The following is a 22950-nucleotide window of genomic DNA, read 5'->3' on the forward strand; positions in this document are numbered from 1 at the left end:
AATAGCAAGGAATTCAATAATAAAAGCATAATCCATGACTATCACAAGGAATTAAAGCAAGAGAATCAAAGCTCATATTAGAACTAGTATTATGACTCCTAGTCCTAGTCTTCCTATAATTCCTCTTATATATATTCCCCCAGTCTATACAGTTGTTATGACATTCATTCAATACAATTCTATCAGTTCTCATCTGGTATCAGTTAGCTAGGGTTTTGTGATTTCATAAAATCAAGATCAAGCTCTTAAAAAAAAAAAAAAAAAAGATGCAGCGCGGCTGGCAACCTTAATTACCGTGGAGGTCAGCAATGTGGATTTGATGATCCGTGTCAAATTTGTAAAGGTTTTGGCCACACGGGAGCCAATTGTTTTTGGCGCTATGATGATCCGTGTCAAATTTGTAAACGTTTTGGTCACACGGGAGCCAATTTTTTTGGCGCTATGATGATCTATGCCAAATTTGTAAACGTTTTGGGCACACGGGAGTCAATTGTTTTTGACGTTATGATGATCCGTGTCAAATTTGTAAACGTTTTGGTCACATGGGAGTCAACTGTTTTCGTCGTTATTCAGGGGCTCCGGGTTTTCATGCTAATTTGGTGTTTCCGGATGGTTTGGGAACTAAAACCTCGTCAAATTCTCATACTTGGGTTCCGGACATTGGAGCCACAAATCATGCAACTCCAAACATAGCTGCCCTTTCTACCTCAGAGAAGTACATTGGTAATGACACTTTACGTGTCGGTGATGGTATGGGTCTATCTATTAGTCATGTTGGTCATGCAACTTTTAATACCCCTTCTAGGTCATTTACGATGTCTGATATATTGCATGTTCCTGGTTTGTTTACCTCTTTATTATCTGTTCAACGTTTTGCTACAGATAATAATGTGTTCTTTGAGTTTCATCCTTCTTTTTTTCTTGTGAAAGATATCACCACCAAGGAAATTCTCCTACGGGGCAGTAGCTTGGGTAGCCTATACACTTTACCTGTTCCAAATTCGTCTTCTTCCGCGTTTCTCTCCGCTCGTGCTACCACTTCTATTTGGCATGATCATTTGGGTCATCCTCATCAACGTGTCCTTAGTCAAATTCTTCGGTCTTGTTCGATTAGTGGCTCTAATCGTACTATTCGTTGTAATTCCAGTTTATGTTCAGCGTGTCAATTGGGCAAATCTGCTCGATTTCCATTGTCGCGTGTTGAGTCATCCAGTACTAGTGTTCTTGATTTAATTTATACAGATATTTGGGGTCCAGCTCCTTTATTGTCTATTGATGGTCATCGTTACTTTGTTATTTTCGTGGATGATTATACCCGCTACACTTGGTATTTTCCCATGAAATTAAAATCAGATTTGTATGCCATCTTTGATAAGTTTCGTATAATGGTTGAACGCTCCTTCAATAGAAAAATAAAATCCATTCAGTCTGACCTAGGAGCGGAATACAAAAAGTTGCATCATTCCTTTGTTCAATTAGGAATTGTTCATAGACAGTCTTGTGCCTACACTCAGGAACAAAATGGTTGTGTAGAACATAAGCATAGACACATTGTTGAAATGGGTTTAGCTCTCCTAGCCCGTGCCTCTGTTCCATATAAATTTTGGGATTTTGCTTTTGAAACTGCAGTCTATTTAATCAACAAAATGCCATCCGTTGTATTAAATAACTCCAGTCCTCATTTAAAATTGCATAACTCTCATCATTCCTACTCTTTTTTTCGTGTCTTTGGGTGTCTATGTTATCCGTATCTCAGACCATACAACCGTCACAAAATGTCATTTCGTTCCTCTCCATGTGTCTTCTTAGGATATCCTGAGACATTTCAGGGGTATAGGTGCATGGACTTACATACTAACAAGATTTATGTGTGCAGGCATGTGAGGTTTGATGAGACCGTTTATCCCTTTGCTACAAACATTGTTGTCCAGTCTCCCCAACCTGTGCAAAATTACCCGTGGGTCGAATCTGTTTTTCGCCCCACACCTCCTGCGGCACGGAACCACCTGCCACATGCCCGCCACAACCACCCATAGAAACGAACCACAATCTTCACCGCCGCACACTGCCGTCAACCCACCAGATGCGCCCAAGCACGAGCCGCATGAGCCCACGGACCATCTACCAAGCGGCCTCGCGGCCAACCACGAGGTAAAACCGTTAAATCCATAGTTCGGACTCACGAGATGAACACTCGTAGTCGCTCTCAGGCTCCTCCATCACGTTTAACGGTTCAGGTGTGTCCTTCGGATCCTACTTGTTACACTCAGGCAGTTAAATTTTCAGAATGGCGTGGGGCTATGGATCAAGAATTTAATGCCCTTTTACAGAATCAGACATGGAAATTTGTGACATCTCAGTCAGGAATGAACATTATTGGGTGTAAGTGGGTTTTTCGTACAAAACGAAAAGCAGATGGCTCCATTGAAAGGCACAAAGCAAGACTTGTTGCAAAAGGGTTTAATCAGGTACCCGAGCAGGATTTCTTTGATATGTTCAATCCAATGGTCAAACCGACCACAATCATGTTACTTCTCTCTCTGGTTTTATCATCAGGATGGTCTATTAAGCAACTGGATGTTCATAATGTCTTTTTAAATGGAAATCTATCTGAAAGTGTGTATATGAAGCAACCACCTGGATATATTGATGCCTACTATCCAAACCATGTCTGCTTATTGAAAAGGTCTCTTTATGGATTAAAACAGGCTCCTAGAGCTTGATTTAATCGTATGCACACCTTTCTATTATCTATTGGGTTTCAGGCATCAAAAACGGATGTGTCCCTATTTTACTATTCACAGGGGTCTGATTGTGTATATCTGTTAGTTTATGTGGATGATATACTTATGATGGGAAGCAATACAGATCTAGTCACTCAGCTAGTTTCGAAACTTTCTACTGCTTTTAAAATCAGAGATCTTGGTCAACCATGTTTTTTTCTTGGAATTGAGGCAATTCAATACAGTGATGAAATTTTACTTTCACAACAGAGATACATACATGACATTCTAAAACGTGTTGGAATGGCAGAGTGCAAGCCTTTGTCTACCCATATTTCTACTTCGAAAATCGTGGTCTTTGATACAATATTGTACGATGATCCTACACAGTACAAGAGTTTGACTGGTGCATAACAATACTTAACTGTCACTCGTCCTGATCTTTCCTTTTCAGTCAATAAGTTGTGTCAACACATGCATGCTCCTACAGTTTCACACTAGGAACAATTAAAAAGAGTTTTTAGGTATGTTAAAGGAACTGTTACTTTTGGTTTACGAGTCAGAAAGTCATCTTCAAGGGAAATTCATGCCTTCTTTGATTCTAACTAGGCTGGCTGTCCAGAGGACCGAAAATCTACAAGTGGCTTTGCTGTGTTTCTAAGCTCCAATTTTGTGTCATGGGTCTATAAGAAACAAAGAACTGTGGCTAAATCTTCTGCTAAGGCTGAATATAAAGCTTTAGCAGATGTTTGTGCTGAAGTAACTTGGATCGTTTCACTACTGCGTGAGATCAAAGTTCTAGGTATCTATGTTCCTAAACTATGGTGTGATAATCTTGGTGCTACTTATATGTGTGCAAATCCCATCTTTCATGCTCGTACCAAGCACGTTGAGTTAGATTGTAACACACCCTAATTTCCATGCTAATTAAAGCCTTAAACATGCAGATATCTAGACAAAACATCAGACACAGTGGAAGACTGAAAAAGGATTATATAAACTGGAAACGAAAGGGGTGCTATGCCACGCTCACCCAGAGGTGAACGCATAGGCTAACATCTGCATAATTCATAAGCTAAAAACCATACATGTCCAAAGTACTAAAATCTATCATTGGCACACAGGCCATAACAACACAAGATGGGAGCTACACTAGCAGGCTCTAGGTCGCGCTCACGTCTAAACATCACCTGAAAGAAACACATAAAAGATGGGACGACGTCCGGTCAGCGAATAATGCTGGTAACCCACCAATACATGTGAAATATCATACATAGATAAGATATACGTTTGTAAAATCATTTGTGAAACGGAATATGTATATATAAGTTCCAAAACCGAGAGCAGAAGTCAACACAAGACTCTAAGCACTCACGATCAACAATATGGGAACACATCCTAAGACACAAAATGTAATAACGACTCACAAGAACGGCTCAAGGCATAATCTACCATCACACAGTAGATTAACACCCGACATGCATAACTCAAGAGAATAAGGACACAACCAATGGAAACACATGCCAAGGCAACACATGCCTTTGTGACTACACATGTCACAAGAAGAGAACTCACACCAACGGTTACACAAGCCTTCGTGACATCACCCATCACGAATTGATATGCCTTCCTTATGCCCGGTTCCAACCTTATGGCTACCCCCATCCTTATGTCTAGTTCCAACCATTATCTCCAGGACCCCTGTACTTCTTAGTCCAACCTTTTCCCTTCTGTGACCGTCGTCCCCCACCAACAAACCATCAACAAGACCACCAATTCATAGTACACAAGGTACCGATCACACACGCCTCCCAAGAAATACGTGAACCTTACACAAAGACCACAAACTCCATAATCGCGTCATGGCCACCACGATGACCACTGTCGTACCTTGGTGACTAGTGTCCCATACCACTAATCGTGCAATCCAGGTACAGCCACACACACATCACACCACAACAGGAATCAATCAACGGATCACAACGAAGATATGAAATCATACTCAATCAAGGAATGGATCACAGTCCAACAACAACAACGATGAATAACACAAGTCATCATCAACGATATGAAGGTACAAACAACACACACGCTAGCATTTAAACACCGAACTAGCATGCTTATCAAACGGGTAAACCAAACGTAGTTCCGAAGAACACACAAGACTCATCACGGTTCAACGAATCACAATGTTGAACACTTAGCATGATTCAAGACACCAAAACCTACATGGAATCCTACCATATAGTTCTAGACATACGAAGCATCAAGAAGACACTCAAATAGTCCCACAAAAGAACATCGGGAAGTCAAAAGACCAAATACCGAGTCAAAAGAATCACGGGGAACAAATCCCCACCATCAACCATGATGTTCCCCGCGGGTGGACCCACGGGTAGACCCCCACTCGTGGTTCCGCCCGCAGGTACACACCCACGACCACATGTACCCCGCGGGTGGGCGGCGGGTGGACACCTACCCGCTGTTCCGCCCGCGGGTATGTACCTGTACCAACATAATCCCTTCGGGGATTTTCAACACCAAGCTCAAATTCAAGTCCAACACATGCCAAATCTCACCAAATACAACAAAATGACTTGAATCGAAGGAATAACCAAGCAATGGCATACATGAACCCTAATAACAAGCTCTAGATATGCATTTTCACAAGACAATGCATAAACACTCACATTTCATAGCAAAACACATGTAGAATCCAAGAAATCATCATATAGGTAAGCAAAATAAATTTTGTAGAGCATGGGTTACCTCTTGTAGACAAAAACATTCACTTAACACTTCACCAAGCTCCTAATAAGGCTCACCTTCCAAACCCACTTCAAGAACACACCAAAAGATCATAAAGATTCTATCTTTAAGAAAAGACACCTTAGAAAACACTAAAGACACAAGATGAACATAGATCTTACCCTCCTAGATGCTCAAATGTATGAAAGGTGGAATCTTGGAGACAAGCCTTGAAGAATTGACAAAGCTTCAACTTGGCTTGGAAGAAAAGCTATCTAACTTTTAGAGAGAAGGTAGAGCTAAATTTTGGGAAGTGTAAGGAGAAAGAATGAGGAGTGTCTACTAGGTTAGCTTGCATTACTAACACAAGGTGAAATGTCATGAATACCCTTACTAAAATGAAGAGGTGTAAGGGAACAAGGGAACTCCTCACAAAGCTTAAGGTACAACATTGACTTTGGGTTGACTAGTCAATTACTAGTCCTCGACTATTGTATTTTCAGGAATTTAAGGAATTAAATTACCAATTGGTTTGGGATTAATTACTTAATCAATCCCTTAATCAAAATTTGGATTACGGGGTGTTACATAGATTATCACTTTGCTCGAGATAAAGTTGTTGCTAGAGATATTCAAGTCAATTTCATATCAACAAAAGATCAACTTGCAAACATATTTACTAAAGCTTTGCCTAGTCCCAAGTTTTCTTTTCTTAGAGACAAGCTACAGGTTACTAGTATACCATGTGCTTGAGGGGGAGTATTAGAACTAGTATTAGGACTCTTGTATTTGAGTGACATTATGACTCCTAGTCCTAGTCTTCTTATAATTTCTCTTGTATATATTCCCCCAGTCTATACAGTTGTTATGACATTCATTCAATACAATTCCATCAGTTCTCATCGCACAAAGTAAATTGCAAGAAATGTAAATGAAGAACTTTTATAAAATTGAAATCTTCAATCCTTTGATCCAATGATGCAATTGAAAGTAAATCTAAGTATTGATCGATTGTAAATTGAAAGGGAATTGTTCTAAAAGTGCCAAAAAAAGTAAAAGGGAAAAAGTACTCCCAAACTAGTATAAAGAGAAACCTAAGAAAAGAAAAAGCTCATCTAAAATTCCTAACTTTTCCATAACTCTCGGATATGCTTGTGTTACGATGCCCATTACGAGCATAGTACCCTTCGTAATAGCAGAACTAGCTTTCTAAAGCTCTCTTCTATGAAGCTCCGTTACGAGCATATGGCAGGAATGGCCTTTATGATGATTACGAGTTTTACGAGCCTTGTTAAGAGCGTAACTCAACTCGTAACATAATACTTCCATCTTATTTTTGCTCCATTAAACGCATTTTATCATATTTCAAGACATTTTAAGCACACAAAAAAAAGAAAAAAAAAAAAAAAAAAAAAAAAAAAAAAAAAAAAAAAGCAACTCCAATCTCAAATCGTTGGCCGCTAAGTGTCTCCAAAAAGTAGTAGAATTTGGCATTTTCATTGATGTTTAATTTCCAAATTTTCTCATTCCTACCCAAAGAATCATATAACTGGTCAATTTAAACACTATTAAAGCAATTCATATCTAAAATCGACCAAAATATACATCATAAATTAGCATAATGAACACCATCACTATACCTTTTTCTCTTTTTGTAGAGAATGTTTTCTACCATAAGAAATTAAGAATTCATTGACTATTCATCAACATTTTTCATTCACTGAGCTCTTTTAACTTAATAAGAACTTTAGGAGGTGAAAATGTGGGAAAATAAATATTATTACAAAAATTAAAAGTTTGGGGGAGGGGGCCGGCGGCTACTTCCTATCACTTGCGCTTTTGCATTCACATACAGGCTCATAAATATTGACTACAATGCGTCAATGGATATATCTATCTCATTCTATCGCCTTAAGAATATCCACAACCAAACACTACATTCTTGTCATCCCAACAAAGAATAATGTGGCCTTTTCTGCTTGTGCTGGTTTTGGTTTCCTCTCCTGCAGGACAAGCAAATGGGGAGGATAATTCCATGGCGAATTCGAAGCGGCGAGCGGAGAAGATGATCAGACAACTCAACTTGTTCCCCTTGCATGATCTCAACAGGGGTTCCGGCCACTCTCCGGCGGAAGCAGATTCGCCCAGACTTGTCGAGAAGCGATTCAAGCTGAACTTTCTCGGTGATTCTGGGGCTACTGTTGAAGACTTGGGCCATCATGCTGGTTACTACAGGCTTCCAGACACTGTAGACGCAAGGTGGGAATACAAACAAAACACTGTATGTTATAGCTTTTATGGATTCCTACCTTGAACTCTTTGCAATGATGTTTTTTTTTTTTTGGGAAGGATGTTTTATTTCTTCTTTGAATCGAGAAGCAACAAGAGTGACCCGATTGTTATTTGGTTAACTGGAGGACCAGGATGCAGCAGTTCATTGGCTTTGTTTTATGAGAATGGACCTTTTTATATTGCTGACAAGAATCAGTCCCTGATTTGGAATGATTATGGTTGGGACAAGGTAATCTTAAAACTCATGACATCTCTGTTTTATATGTTGTAATCAAAACTTTAGGATTTATACCCCAAAAAGAGTAAAACTTTCTTGGCAAATTATTCAAACATTATTCAATATACATTTTTAATATATTAAAAGTATATTATTTGTGTGCTGAATCATGTACTTTCCACTAATATATTTTATGTATACAAATAATGTATTTTTAATATATTAAAAATGTACTTTTTATTTATCATTCACACAAATGTGTAGACCATAATCCATGAAATAATGATTGAACTTTCTTCAGGTAGTACTTGCAAGAGCTTTTTGACTACTAAACTTATAGACAGAGTTGTTAAAATGGGCCTAATTAGACAGATTAGACCTATGAGGTCATAGATTTAATTCTTATATTATAGAAATTGCTATTTAAATATTATAATATTTAAAAATATATTTTAAATAAATAAGCGGATTGTCGAGTTGGCCCGCCAACCCTCTAGTATACCAATCGTTATGCGTTGGACCCGTGTCCAGCATGCTTGCTGGACACGGGTAACAGTGTCGTTAGGCACTGTTATCTCCTTTTTTTTTTCTTTTTTTTTTTTAATTTCAGACCGCTTCATTGTAAGAGTATATGTTCATAATTTTATTACTATATGTTAATAACTATACATTCATAACTCCATAACTGTACATTCATAATCTTCGAAGCTCTATATTCACAATTTTAAAGCTCCATGGTCATAATTTTATCACTATATATGTTCATAATTGTAAGTTCATAATGTTAGAGCTCTGTGTTCATAATTTCATAATTGCATAACTGTATATTCATAACGGCATAACTGTACATTCATAACGGCATAACTGTACATTCATAATAAAAAAAAAAAAAAAAATAACGCCGTTAACGGCAAAACGCGCGCGAATTTTTTTTTTTTTATAACTAAATGACGCGTTTTTTTTTAAAAACGACGTCGTTTTGGGCCCGTGTCCACAATTCAATGTGGACACGGGTCCAGGGCATAATTTGCCCTAGTATACAGGTTGAGTTCATTTTCCTAACCTATTTTTTAGAACGAGTGAGTCAAGCCTAATCCATTTTGCATCAGCGCATATGTACTGAACTAACACGTTTTAACATCACTATTTCTAGATAAGAAAATAACAAATATTCTATTCCTAATAAATATTTTATTTTTCAATATATTTTCATATTAATCTAACCAATCTCACCGATTCACAAAAATTTTTGCCATAGAATGAAATGACTTATCTAATTCCAATTAGGAGCTAAGAGCGTCATAGGAAGTTTCCATCTTGAAGACTGGCACATTCGATACTTCTTAATTCGATCGCCATCATTGTGTTTTACCTAAATCAATCATTTTCTAGGGATTTAATTTGGTTAAATTTTCAAAGGCATGAAATTTGAGAAGTTTGTTTGATAGGTTTCAAATATTATATATGTTGATCAACCAACTGGAACGGGTTTCAGCTATAGTTCAAGTAAAGACGACATTCGTTATGATGAAAACGGTGTCAGCAATGATCTTTATGCCTTCTTACAGGTCTTCCACTAAATTTGATTTTACCCTTCGATTTTATAAATTAGTTACAGGGTAGAAGTTGATTTTATTAATTAATTCATCTATGGGTACAATGAAAATATGAAATACAGGAATTTTTCAAGGCACACCCAGAATATGCAAAGAATGAGTTCTTTGTAACTGGAGAATCCTATGCTGGGCATTATATTCCTGCATTGGGCACACGGATTAACCAAGGAAACAAGAAGAAAGAAGGAATTTACATAAACCTTAAGGTATAACAATCTTCACAATTCTGAAATCTGGATTTTGGAACATGATGGAATCCATTCAATAACTGTTATTGAAACAGGGATTAGCCATTGGCAATGGACTCACCGATCCGGGAATACAGTATCCATCATACCCAGACTTTGCTTTGGACAACAACTTGATCTCAAAATCTTTCCATGATGAACTGATTCAGCTTATCCCTGACTGTCAAAAAGCTGTGAGGAAGTGTAACAGTAATGGTGGATCTACTTGTGGTGATGTGGTGTATAGTCGCTGCGAACCCCTCTTTGACCGGATATTGGAGAAACATGGGGACCTAAATGTAACAGATGGAATGTGTTTCTGTAATTTACTCTCTTTTCGATCTTGGCTTGCAATCACCATAAGCATATTTACCTTGTAATTCACATGTGCAGTACTATGATATTCGGAAGAATTGTGTTGGGTCACTCTGCTATGACCTCTCAAATGCAGAGACTTTCCTGAACACGCAGTCAGTGAAGGATGCTCTCGGGGTGGGCGACATTGATTGGGTTTCATGCAGCTCCACAGTCTCCCTGGCAATGGAATATGACCAGTTCAAGAATCTTGCAGTAGGAATTCCATCTCTCCTGGAGGATGGTATCAATCTGTTGGTTTACGTGGGCGAATATGATCTTATTTGCAACTGGGTTGGTAAGTTTTTCTCATCTTCAAAACAACACAACACTCTATCATCTTTAACTCATCATATGAAACAGGCAATTTGAGATGGGTTCGAGCCTTGCAGTGGTCTGGCCACAAAGGATTCCGTGCAGCTTCAAACGTGAAATTTTTAGTAGATGGAAAGGAGAAAGGGATACAAAAGAGCCATGGACCTCTCACATTCCTTAAGGTTCATGATGCTGGCCACTTGGTTCCAATGGATCAACCCAAAGCATCGTTGGAAATGATTCGGAGGTGGATGAATGGCCAACTTTCAAAGCTATAGAACTGTCATCTTCCTTAAAATGTTATCTTTTCTTTAAAAAATATAGTATTTGTTTCTGATTTGGTTGAGACGACAATAGGCGACTGTAGCTCATACCTTAATAAACTGCACAAGAACCTCATCATTTTCATGTAGCTTTCATGTTTCTCAAACGATATGATTCGAATGAAATGAGTTTCTTGGAAAACGAATTATGCAGAGGCAGAAGTTAAAACCAGAATCGAATATCACAACTGAGGATCGAAGACAAACAAGTAAGCATACCATCACCTCTGTCAGAACATAACGCAAACAATTTACAGGCAATATGATTCCAATAGGCAATTTTTATGGCAATTTATATCATGGGCCAAAATTCACAATGTTATGGGGACCCTGAATCAAAACGATGGAATACATCCTCGTAAGGTACAAAATTTCAGAACAAAAGAAACAAAAAATCACAAACAAAACACATACACATGTTATATATTTACTTATTTTTCAAATTAGATTTAGGTACATAATTTGTGTTCATAGGCACAAAATTTCATAACATAAAACACAATTGGCTCAAATTCACAACCTCTCATATAAAAGAGCAACTTGATGCCATTCGACCACAAGATCCCGCAAATTATATCTTGCACTGCGGTGCATAATCGATTATGCACCGCGCATCAAAACGACGTCGTTTTATTTAACGCCGTTCCACAAAAAATAACTCTGTTCTTCAGTTTCATTTTATATACACTGCAATTTCAATTCAATACAACTACAGTTTCATTTCGATATAACTACATTTTCATTCAATATTTATACGCTCAAACATGTGAAAATGTTATTTAATTTTATTTTATATACACTATAGTTTCATTAAAACACAACTACATGATCATTTCAATATAATTACAGCTTCATTGTACAATATACACTCAAATATGTGAAATGTTATTCAGTTTTATTTTATATGTATTGCAGTTTCGTTTCACCACAACTACAGTATCATTTTGATATAACTACAGTTTCATTTGATAATATAAGAATAATACGTGAGGCAGTGTCGGTTTAGATACACTGTAGTGTCACTCCGTTAATACTAACAGCGCACCGTTTCTTTACTTAAAGAAACGGCGCCGTTTTGATGCGCGGTGCATAATCATTATGCACCGCGGTCCACGATATAACGACTAACAAGATCCTTGGCAGGTTTCGTCATTTAATCTTTATATCTTCTTTATATTTATCTAAAAACATAATAAGTGTCAATACAAGTTATGTCCTTGATTTTTGTCCCTTTTTTATATGCTAATAAAAATATACATTTTGCTTTAATTGTTGTACATTCATTTGCATTGGACAAAATCACCCTTACACCGTTATAACACCGTTAGTTTTTAATATATCTACCAACCTTACCATACACCTACATCTATCATATCTTTTTCCTATTTTTAATTATCATTTTATTAAAATTATCATATAACAATTAATTTAATTATAAATTATATTTTAATTAAATATTTATATGAATGTTAAATTATATATGTGTATCATATATATATAACAATTAATTTAATTATAAATTATATTTTAATTAAATATTTATATGAATGTTAAATTATATATGTGTATCATATATATATAACAATTAATTTAATTATAAATTATATTTTAATTAAATATTTATATGAATGTTAAATTATATATGTGTATCATATATATATATATATATATATATATATATATATATATATATATATATATATTATTTGTGTATCCATATCAATATATCACATATGTGAGTCTTAACTTAGTATTATTTGTAAATTATTATTATATAAAAATATAATTTATTATTATTATTTTTTTGTTTTGATTACTATATTATTCAAAAATATGATAATTTAAAAGTATCATCACTTTAAGAAATTGCAAAACATAATTTTAACTAATTTTTTTAAATTTTGTTACTTACAAATATTTTAATATTGGGCATAAATTTTCGCGCATCGCGCGTACAAAATGCTAGTTATATATAATAAAGCATAATCTAGCCACAAAATTGTCCCTCCAAAGTGTGAATGCATTTTAATAGAAACAAGATTAGCAAGTATGAATGCATTAATTGTGTTGGTAGATGTATTTATGTGTATTTATATTTTATTATTATAGCTCTATCTCTATCTCTATATATATTAAAGCATAATGAAGTATGTAAAAAAGTTTATTGTGTTCAAATTTATTCATAAAGTTTTATATTTAATATAATTTGTGTATATATTCATTTAAATTAATAGATAATTAATTTGACTCCGCATATATAAAGAGGAGAAATTAGATATAAAATAAATATAGTTCTTACATAAATAATATTTTTCAAATGAATACATTTTTTGTGGAGATTTTTGACAAATATTTCAAGTTATTTTATTTACAAGTTTTATTTAAATACGTTAGTTATATAATTAAAGTAGTTATTTCAAATTCAAATTCATTTTTAAAAAAATCAAATTCAAATAATAATACAAATAAAAATAAACTTTAAAATCAACATAATAATAGCATAATTAAACTTTTAAAAATATTATATATTACATTACATTTTTAATAGAGATAATTTCAATTTTGGTCATATGACTATAGGGGTCTTGTTAATTTTAGTCCATAACTTTCAAAAGTATTAATTTAGTACCTTAACTATGCAATTTTTGTCAATTTTGGTCACTCCGGCCAAATTTCGCCAGAAAATTTTAATAATTAAAATAATAAGAGTATTTTGGTCGTTTCACGCCTCTTTTTCTTCTTCTCCGGCGAGTCCTTCCCTTTCTCTCTCGTTTCCGGCGTTCTTTCTCCCTGTAAACCCTATCTTTTAATATCATCAAGTCTCCTTTCCCCATCATCTTAGTTCATTTCATTCGTCAAAAACGGGGGAGGAAGGGATGGACTCGCCTAAGAAGAAGAAAAGAGATGTGAAATGATCAAAATACCCTCACTATTTTAACAATTAAAATTTTTTGGCAAAATTTAGCCGGTAATTTGGTCGGAGTGACCAAAATTGACAAAAATTACATAGTTAAGGTACTAAATTGACACTTTTAAAAGTCAGGTACTGAAATTAACAAGACCCCTATAGTCATAGGACTAAAATTGAAATTTCCTCTTTTTAATAAAACTAATTCTGAGATCAAGAACTCAAGTACGTTTTTCTGTTTTCACAACCATTACTTTCTTTGCTAATTCAGAGGATGTCAAAAATGTAATTGGTAAATTTATTAAATTAATAATAATTCGTGCATCGCACTGGACAATTACATGTTGACTTATTAAATATAAAAAAGATATTGGGCCAATTAGTAGCCTGCTATGATTTACCAATCGTTATGCCATGGAACTGTTTTCACCATCCATGGTGAACACGGTCCCAACGGTGACGGTGCACGGTTATCTTCTTTTCTTTTTTTTTTTTTCTTAATTAACCGCGCGACTTTTCTTCTTCATTTTCACATTTCGCGGTTTCACTTTCTCTTCGCGCAAGTTTCTTCAACATTCATAAATTATGAATGTGTAGGCATGGATTTATGAATGTGCAGTTATGAAATTATGAATTTTTTTTTTATAAGATTGTTAATTTTCTGTTATGAAATTATGAATTTTCTGGTATGCGATTATAAATTTTCTGTTATGAGATTATGAATTTACAGAAAATTCATAATTATATAATTGTAAATTCATAATCTCATAACAAAAAAATTCATAATTTAATAAATGTTTTTCTTTTATGCGATTATGAATTTTCTGTTATGAAATTATAAATTTACAGTACATTCATAATCTCATAACAGAAAATTCATAATCTGAACAAACGCGCACCATTAACAACACATTAACTAAAAAATAATAATTCCATAAAAACGACACCGTTTGGAATGGTGAGCACGCTTCCAGGGAATACTGGTTGGGCTTAGATGGCAACAAATCCCATTGTTTAATTGCTTTTATGTAGCCCAAATCTACCCAGGCCAACGGTTATGCCATGGACACAGATCCACCTTGTAAAGTGGACTCCGATTTAAAATACACAATTTATATATTGAACGTTTACAATTTAAATTGTGGACATTTTAGTAGGTAAATTGTGAACATTTAGTATATAAAATTGTGAATATTCAATATGTAAATTGTGAACATTTAGTATATAAAATTATGAACATTCAATATGTAAATTGTAAACATTCAGTATATAAATTATGTATTTTTGAACTTGGGTTCACGAAATAATTTACTTACCCAATCAATTTATATCATGGACCAGGGTCCACATAACATTATGGACTCTGGATCGAAATGATGAGGTACAAAATTCATACTCGTAAGATATAGAATTTCATTATAACACAAGAAACAAAAAATTACAACCCAAGACACATACCCACATGTTATATATTTACTTATTTTTCAAATCTAATTTAGGTACATAATTTATGTTCATATAGGCATAGGATTTTTCAACACAAGACACAAAAATTCATAGCATAAGACACAATTACTAATTTGTTTCAGGTACAGAAATCATACTCTTAAAGTACATAATTTTAAGAGTAAATACCCAAAATAGTCCCTCGACTATAGCTAAATTCACAAATTGATCATCGACTTTCAATTTCAACTAATTAAGTCCTTAACTTTGCAATTTTAACACGATTTGGTCCTCCGTCTATTTGACTGTTTGATGACTATGATTTTTGAGGATATATATGTAATTTCATGGTCCATCGTCGGTTTTTTAAGGTTCCGGTTGCATTTCTAGACCGCACTGTTACATTTGAATCCATTGCGAAAGCAATCTGCCAAATCCTGTCGCCTTCTTCATCCTCCCTTTGGATTCAATGTAGTTGAGTTCGTACCAGGTCATGTGCGAGATCGATCGAGATCAGACCGGCGCTGCACCCCATGCCGGAGAGATTATAACTTTTGATAGACAGATCGGCGAAATACCTGGAGCGGCTCTACGAGAAAGCCGTGACTCCAAGCGACATCAGCAAGCTGAACCGGCTCGTGATCCCCAAGCAGCAAGCGGAGAAGCACTTCCCCTCTAAAACAGCATCGTCACCTCCAAGAACGCATCGTTCTCTTGAGCTTTGCACATGAAATTACATAAATATCCTCATAGATCACTGTCAAATAGACGGAGGACCAAATCGTGTTAAAATTACAAAGTTAAGGACTTAATTGGTTGAAATTGAAAGTCAAGGATCAATTTGTGAATTTAGCTATAGTCGAGGGACCATTTTGGGTATTTACTCTAATTTTAAAACACAAACACAAAAACTCACAACATAAGACAGATACACATGCACCAAAGTATACAGTGCACTATGAACTCTGGTCCATGGTATAAGGATTGGTCTACCCATCAGAATTATTGAGTGAATATTAATAATAAGGAAAATGGTCAAATAAACTATTGAACTTTATACAAAAAAATAATAATAATAATTAAGATTCTTGATTTTTAAAAATTTATAATTAAACACATTAATTTGTCAATTTTGTGCATCTAGATGCAATAGCCGGTAATTCATAATTAGGGTTCCAGCACCTATTGAACAATCGCATACGCATTCTAGTTCCGGTGCTAATGATGGACAATTTTTCAATGTCCTCGCAAGTGCACGAGTCAATTATTAGTAATAGTGTGCTTTAGCAAGGGTCGATCCCACAGGGAATTAAAACAATGCAACTTACAAATTGAAAACAATCAAATTAACAAATTAAAGTTCTAGAAACAAGAACCAAAAATTAAGACTAGCTTAAATTAAGTAAACGAATAAATTACCAAAAAAAAACAAATTATCAACTTAAACTTCATATTAGAAAAAAAACCTGGGAACATGAATCAATTACTATTACTAATTCTGCATTTTAAGTCTAATGTTGCCAACCAATTACGAGTTCGTTCTTTTCTAAAATATGATAACTTCGTATGACGTCCAAAGTAATCATGTGTTTTAACCATTCATGTACTTAAGACACTTATTCAAACAGTTAAAACCCATTAAGTCCTAAAAGAACTACGGAATACCCGGGTTATGAACCAAATAAATAAGCCAACAAGACAGCCAAATTATTTATCCTTTTATCCTACAGAGCTTAGAATTAACAGGTATGGTATGTACTCAATTAATTCCATCAAACGACTAATTAACGTTAGAATTGGCCAGATTCAACACAATTAATCATCACATGAAAGCGTAAGATAAAACATAATTTAATTGAAAGCATTAAAACTCATATTAGTGCAGAATTTTCATAGTTATTGTATCATGATCCCAGATTAAAGAATTAGCCACTCAACATTTTGATTTTATAACTAAGAAAAATCACTGCCAACATGCAATTAAATTCTAAAACCTGGAAAGTGCAAAGTGCCAAAACTAATTGTTGCTGCTGCCACCAAGAAAAGAATTTGTGCCAAAATGGAATTGCTCGCCAGTCAGACTTCGCACGCCGTCGATCTCTTCCGGAATTGGACCCAATCAGATTGTTGTTCCAAGGAATTCTGCCGCTAACGCCAAACACCAAGAACGTCCGTCGCCTCCGGAGTTAACTGATGATTTGCCTTCTCTGATTTTTCCGGCAAATACTTTGGGTGTGAGAATTGAAGGCTGAATTTGTGAGATTGGTCATGAAAAAAATCGATGAACACTGGCCTCTTTTTATAGTGCTTAGTTCAACCGCTTCACTGAGATCCCGCTGATCAACCGGAGATTCTATAGCTGAACTAGGCAGCGCTCGGAGAAAATCCTTTTGGATCGCGCTTGAATCGGCCAAACTGATGCGTCATATCCTTTTGTTTTGCTGCGTCAATTCTTTGCACAATGATAAAGGACTTTATCAAATGGACTACAAATATTGGGCTCAACTAAATAATCATACTAATTGGGTTTAGAAAAACATAATACTAAAAGTAATAATAAAACAACCTATTATTTAATTATTTTAAGAAAAACTAAAAAACATAATGAAATATAAAAATATGTACAATAACTAATTAAAAATTACTTATTAATTAGAAACAATAAACTAAATTAACACTAAAAATATTGTTCATCAAATTTCCCCACACTTATTTATTTGCTTGTCCTCAAGCAAAGACATTATTAAAAAGAAAAGAAATTAAAATAAAATGAAGCATAAGATCGAGCTTCACCCAAATAGTCTTTCAAATTTATTGCCTCATAAATGCAAAGTTAGTGCCAAACTCAAAGATTGTATAAAACATTTGACTAGAAATTAAAAACTTTAACAACTAAAATAATTATAAAACGTGTGCTCGTGTGCTGACACCCCTTATATGAATTATACAAAAACTCAATAGAAAAATATGAAAATTTCACCAAATTCAACCTAAACCAAATTCAGAAATATTCAATCACAGTGCAGGTGCAAAACATGAAGGAAATCAGGATCAAGGCACTTATTAAAATTGAAAAGCAATTGCTTGTCTCTTCCAAAGTTCACTCATTATTTTTCTATTTTGACTTTTTCCAAAGAGAACTTCCCCAAAAACCTCGCCATTTTACGCCAGACTTGTTTGGGTTTTCAATTTTGTGTGTACTCATAAATCAGACCACGACACTTATTTATTTATTTATGGTACATGTGTATAGGTGACTGATTCAGCGGAGTAGAGACTCTGAATTTATTGCAAATAAAATAAATAAATAAATAAATAAAACACTCTCATTTTTTTTAAATATTTTTTTAAATATTTTTTAATCCTTTTTTTCACCTCGCTTATGCCATAAAGATGATCCTTGAAACCAACATACTACACCACAATTTATAGCACTCAAGAATTGTTTAAGAATTTGATAAGGGTAATATAAGTTGAAATCAACATATAAACTATTAAAAAAAACGCATAAAACATATAAGGGTATTTGTGATTTTCATATTCTATTTTTTATTATTATTATTTTTTTTTGTTTTTTTTTGATTTTTTTGGTTGTTTTTTATTTGACAAAGATATAAAATTAAAGAAATTAACAACTAGTCAAAAGCAATATACACACTAAGAGCTGACAAAAACCTGCATTATTTTCATCATAGGCTAATCAAAAGACTTACTAGGTAAAACTCAAGTTCGTACTTAATTGCTTTTAAAAGTAAAACATTTTTATTATTTTTTTTATTTTTATTTATTTATTTATTTATTTTTGCAATGAAAACACATAAGAGGAAGAGAATGACAATTATTTAGAATATAAATACCTTCCCCACACTTATTTCAAACATTGTCCTCAATGTAGAGAACAACAATTAAAAGAGACACACAAAAAACTGTCAGAGCTCATCAAATTATTAAAATAGAATAAGCAAGTCAAATTAAAAATAAAGGAAAAGGGAAAGAGAATTGGGTTGCCTCCCAATAGCGCTTCAGTTATTGTCTGTAGCTAGACAACTATGGGCATTCAGAGTGCTGCAACTCTATCCGTTCAAGAATTTGGGCTGAAGATTCACCCTCGAGGTACTGCTTAAGTCTTTGCCCATTTACCTTAAATTTTTCACCTGTTCTTGGATTTTCAATTTCACAGGCACCGTGAGGAAATACCTCACGAACCACAAAAGGTCCTGTCCATCTAGATTTTAACTTACCTGGAAACAATCTCAAACGAGAGTTAAATAACAAAACTTTCATCCCAGGTTCAAATTTTTTCCTCAAAATAAACTTATCATGATAAGCTTTAGTCTTCTCTTTATAGATTTTCGAGTTTTCATAGGAGTCATTTCTTATTTCATCTAATTCATTCAAATTTAATTTTCTAATTCTACCAGCCTTCTGCAAATCAAAATTTAGCAATTTAATAGCCCAATAAGCTTTATGTTCTAACTCTACTGGCAAATGACAAGCCTTGCCAAATACCAACCTGTACGGGCTCATACCAATCGGGGTCTTGTAGGCTGTCCTGTAAGCCCACAGTGCATCATTAAGTTTGATGGCCCAATCCTTCCTAGAAGGATTCACTGTCTTTTCCAATATCCCCTTGATCAGCCTGTTACTCACCTCTACTTGGCCAGAGGTTTGTGGATGATATGGAGTAGCCACTCTATGAGTAATGCCATATTTTTTCAGAAAACCTGCAAAAAGTTTATTACAGAAGTGGGTACCTTCATCGCTAATAATAGCTCTTGGTACCCCAAACCTGGCAAAAATATCTTTCAAAAACTGTAGAACAACTTTACTATCATTTGTCCGAGTAGCTACAACTTCAACCCATTTTGATACATAATCAACAGCCACAAGAATATAATTATAACCAAAAGAAGTAGGAAAAGGCCCCATAAAATCAATTCCCCAAACATCAAAGAGATCAATGACCAAAATATTTGAGAGGGGCATTTCATGACGCTTACTTATATTACCAGTTCTCTGGCATCTATCACACTTAGCACAAAATTCAAACGCATCCTTGAACAAAGTGGGCCAATAAAAACCAGACTGCAAAACTTTCAATGCAGTTCTCTTCCCACTAAAATGTCATCCGCAATTTAAAGTGTGACTGTGATTCAAAATATTCTGTTGTTCAAGCTCAGGAATACACCTTCTAATTATTTGATCAGGACAAATTTTAAACAAATAAGGCTCATCCCAAAAAAAATGTTTTACTTTGGAAAGAAAATGTTTTTTTCCTTGTGAATTTAAGTCTGGGTGAAATTGACCCGAGACTAAATAATTCACAATGTCAGCATACCAAGGTTCTGTGTTCTGTAAAGAAAGAAATTGTTCACCTGGAAACCTGTCATTAATAGGAATATCATAATTAGGACAGTTATTAGCTGCTTCGGGTAGACGGGACAAATGATCGGCTACCACATTCTCGCAACCTTTCTTGTCCCTGATAGTCAAATCAAACTCTTGCAGCAATAGAATCCATCTTATTAGTCTAGGTTTAGCATCTTTTTTAGCCAACAAAAATTTTAGAGCAGAATGATCAGAATAAACAATCACCTTAGAACCAATCAAGTAAGAACGGAATTTTTCTAATGCAAAGACTATAGCCAACAACTCATTTTCAGTAGTTGTATAGTTAGCCTGAGCACTATCCAAAGTTCTGCTCGCATAATGAATCACATAAGACATTTTATTAATTCTTTGTCCTAAAACAGCGCCTATGGCATAATCAGATGCATCACACATTATTTCAAAAGGAAACTCCCAATTAGGTGCAGCAAGAACGGGAGCCGAAGTTATTTTTTCTTTCAAAAACTTGAAAGCAGATAAGCAGTCATCATCAAATTTGAAAACAACATCTTTTGCAAGCAGGTTACATAAAGGCTTACAAATTTTTGAAAAATCTTTTATGAAGCGCCTGTAAAAACCTGCATGACCAAGAAAACTTCGCACTTCTTTTACAGAAGTAGGGGGAGGGGTAATTTCGAAATAACATCAATTTTAGCCTTATCAACCTCGATTCCCCTGTAAGAAATTATATGCCCCAAAACGATGCCCTCTTTAACCATGAAATTACTTTTTTCCCAACTCAAGGTTAAGTTTATTTTAACACACCTTTCAAGCACAGACGATAAATGAGCAAGGCAATCATCAAAAGAGTCACCAAATAAAGAAAAATCATCCATAAACACTTCAACATATTTTTCAATCATATCAGAAAAGATCGACATCATACACCTTTGAAAAGTCGCAGGTGCATTACATAACCCAAATGACATCCTGCGGTAAGCAAAAGTGCAAAAAAGGCATGTAAATGTCGTTTTTTCTTGATCCTCAGGTGCAATAGGAATCGGAAAATAACCTTGAAAGCCATCAAGAAAACAATAATAAGCATTGATAAGTGCTTATTTGTCTATATTTTTGCTCCTTTCACTAAGCCATTTTGTTTATAGATCATTCCAAATTTCATTAGATTAGGACTAATTTGTGTTACTTTGCAAGGAATTTGGTTTGAAAAGCTTTGGAAGCAAAAATGAATATTTTCATGCATTTTGAAGGACATTGGAGTCAAGTGGAGCACTTTGGATACATTTAGGGTTCATGGGAGCCAAGGAGAAGCTAAGGTGATGAGCAAAACACTTCCAAGAAAGCCTAAGAGTGGTGTATTCAATGGTCTTAACCATTTGGGCAAACCAAAGCAAAAGAGAAGCAAAATATCATGTAATTGAAATTCCCGACCTGCACGTCGACGTCATGGTTTTTGGACCATATCTCAAGCTAAAAACATCCAAATTACATGATTCTTGTCCCATTGAAAATAAGACGCAAAGAGATACAACTCATATTCAGAAATCAAAGCCTAAAAAGGAAGCCACAATGGTCAAAATCATCCTTGAAGTTGAAGTTCCGAACTTACAGATTTCACCCGAAACTGACCACTGTTTGGTAATTTGATCATATCTCGGCCTAGAAATATCCAAATGCAGTGATTTTTGCTCCAATGGAAAGAAGACTCGAAGGTCTACAACTTTCTTGAAGACATCGAAGCCTAATTCTGAACATAAAGTGGTCAAAATCAGCCTACAAGTCGGAGTTGCGTTGCAGAGAAACACTCGACGCGTCGAGAATTTTCTCGACGCGTCGAATCTGGGCAGTGAGGTCGTGATTTGCATTCTGTAAATGCTCGACGCGTCGAGAATTACGCTCGACGCGTCGAGCCCCCCGTCTCTGCTCTATTTTAGCTGAGTTTTCACTCATTTGTACTCGGTTTTGAACCCCATTCGAACCCTAACTATTTTCTACTCTTTCTTTTCATATTTTAGTATTAGATTATGTGTAGATTTAGGTTCTTTATCATATTTCAAGCTTGTATTGAAGGATCTACACTTGGATTTCAAGATTCTACCATCCATTTTCAATAGAGAAGCTTTCCTTCCTTTTATCCCTTTCTTTTGCAAGATTTATGTTTGTTACTTATGCTTTTGTGTTCTTTATGTTATTTAATCATGAGTAGTTAGTTTATGGACTTGAGTTAGGGTTGTATTATCTATCTTGATGCTTGATTTGTGATTATTGCAAAAAGGGGAAGAACTCTAACCTAGGGTTCTTGAGTTTATGAAGGATTTGTGTTTGTATATTGTTAATGCTTGGTGTACAACATTCATTGACATGTTTTGGAGGATTCTTGGCCTCAATGAGAGTTGGGTTAAGATTCCAAGCTACTCCTTGCATAAACCCGATTT

The 22950-nt window shown here is 34.8% G+C and overlaps 1 protein-coding gene across 1 annotated transcript; it reads left to right on the plus strand.

Annotated features, from left to right (window-relative positions):
• Positions 1-7366: 7366 nt before the first annotated feature.
• LOC109182411 (serine carboxypeptidase-like) lies at positions 7367-10922 on the plus strand. The gene is made up of 7 exons (XM_019332608.1): positions 7367-7730; positions 7821-7992; positions 9429-9548; positions 9659-9802; positions 9880-10122; positions 10217-10475; positions 10541-10922. The coding sequence occupies exons 1-7, from the start codon at positions 7435-7437 to the stop codon at positions 10768-10770; spliced, it is 1464 nt and encodes a 487-aa protein (XP_019188153.1). The 5' UTR covers positions 7367-7434; the 3' UTR covers positions 10771-10922.
• Positions 10923-22950: the final 12028 nt, after the last annotated feature.

The sequence above is a fragment of the Ipomoea nil genome, unplaced genomic scaffold (genome assembly GCF_001879475.1).
Source record: "Ipomoea nil cultivar Tokyo-kokei standard unplaced genomic scaffold, Asagao_1.1 scaffold0100, whole genome shotgun sequence".
NCBI classification, from domain to species: domain Eukaryota; kingdom Viridiplantae; phylum Streptophyta; class Magnoliopsida; order Solanales; family Convolvulaceae; genus Ipomoea; species Ipomoea nil.

Bases quoted from the DNA above. Each gene is read 5' to 3' on its own strand.
- LOC109182411 (XM_019332608.1), top strand. From the start codon at position 7,435: ATGTGGCCTTTTCTGCTTGTGCTGGTTTTGGTTTCCTCTCCTGCAGGA. The intron at 7,731-7,820 runs GTGGGAATACAA...TTTTTTGGGAAG, and splicing joins CCAGACACTGTAGACGCAAG to GATGTTTTATTTCTTCTTTG. The intron at 7,993-9,428 runs GTAATCTTAAAA...TTTGTTTGATAG, and splicing joins ATGATTATGGTTGGGACAAG to GTTTCAAATATTATATATGT.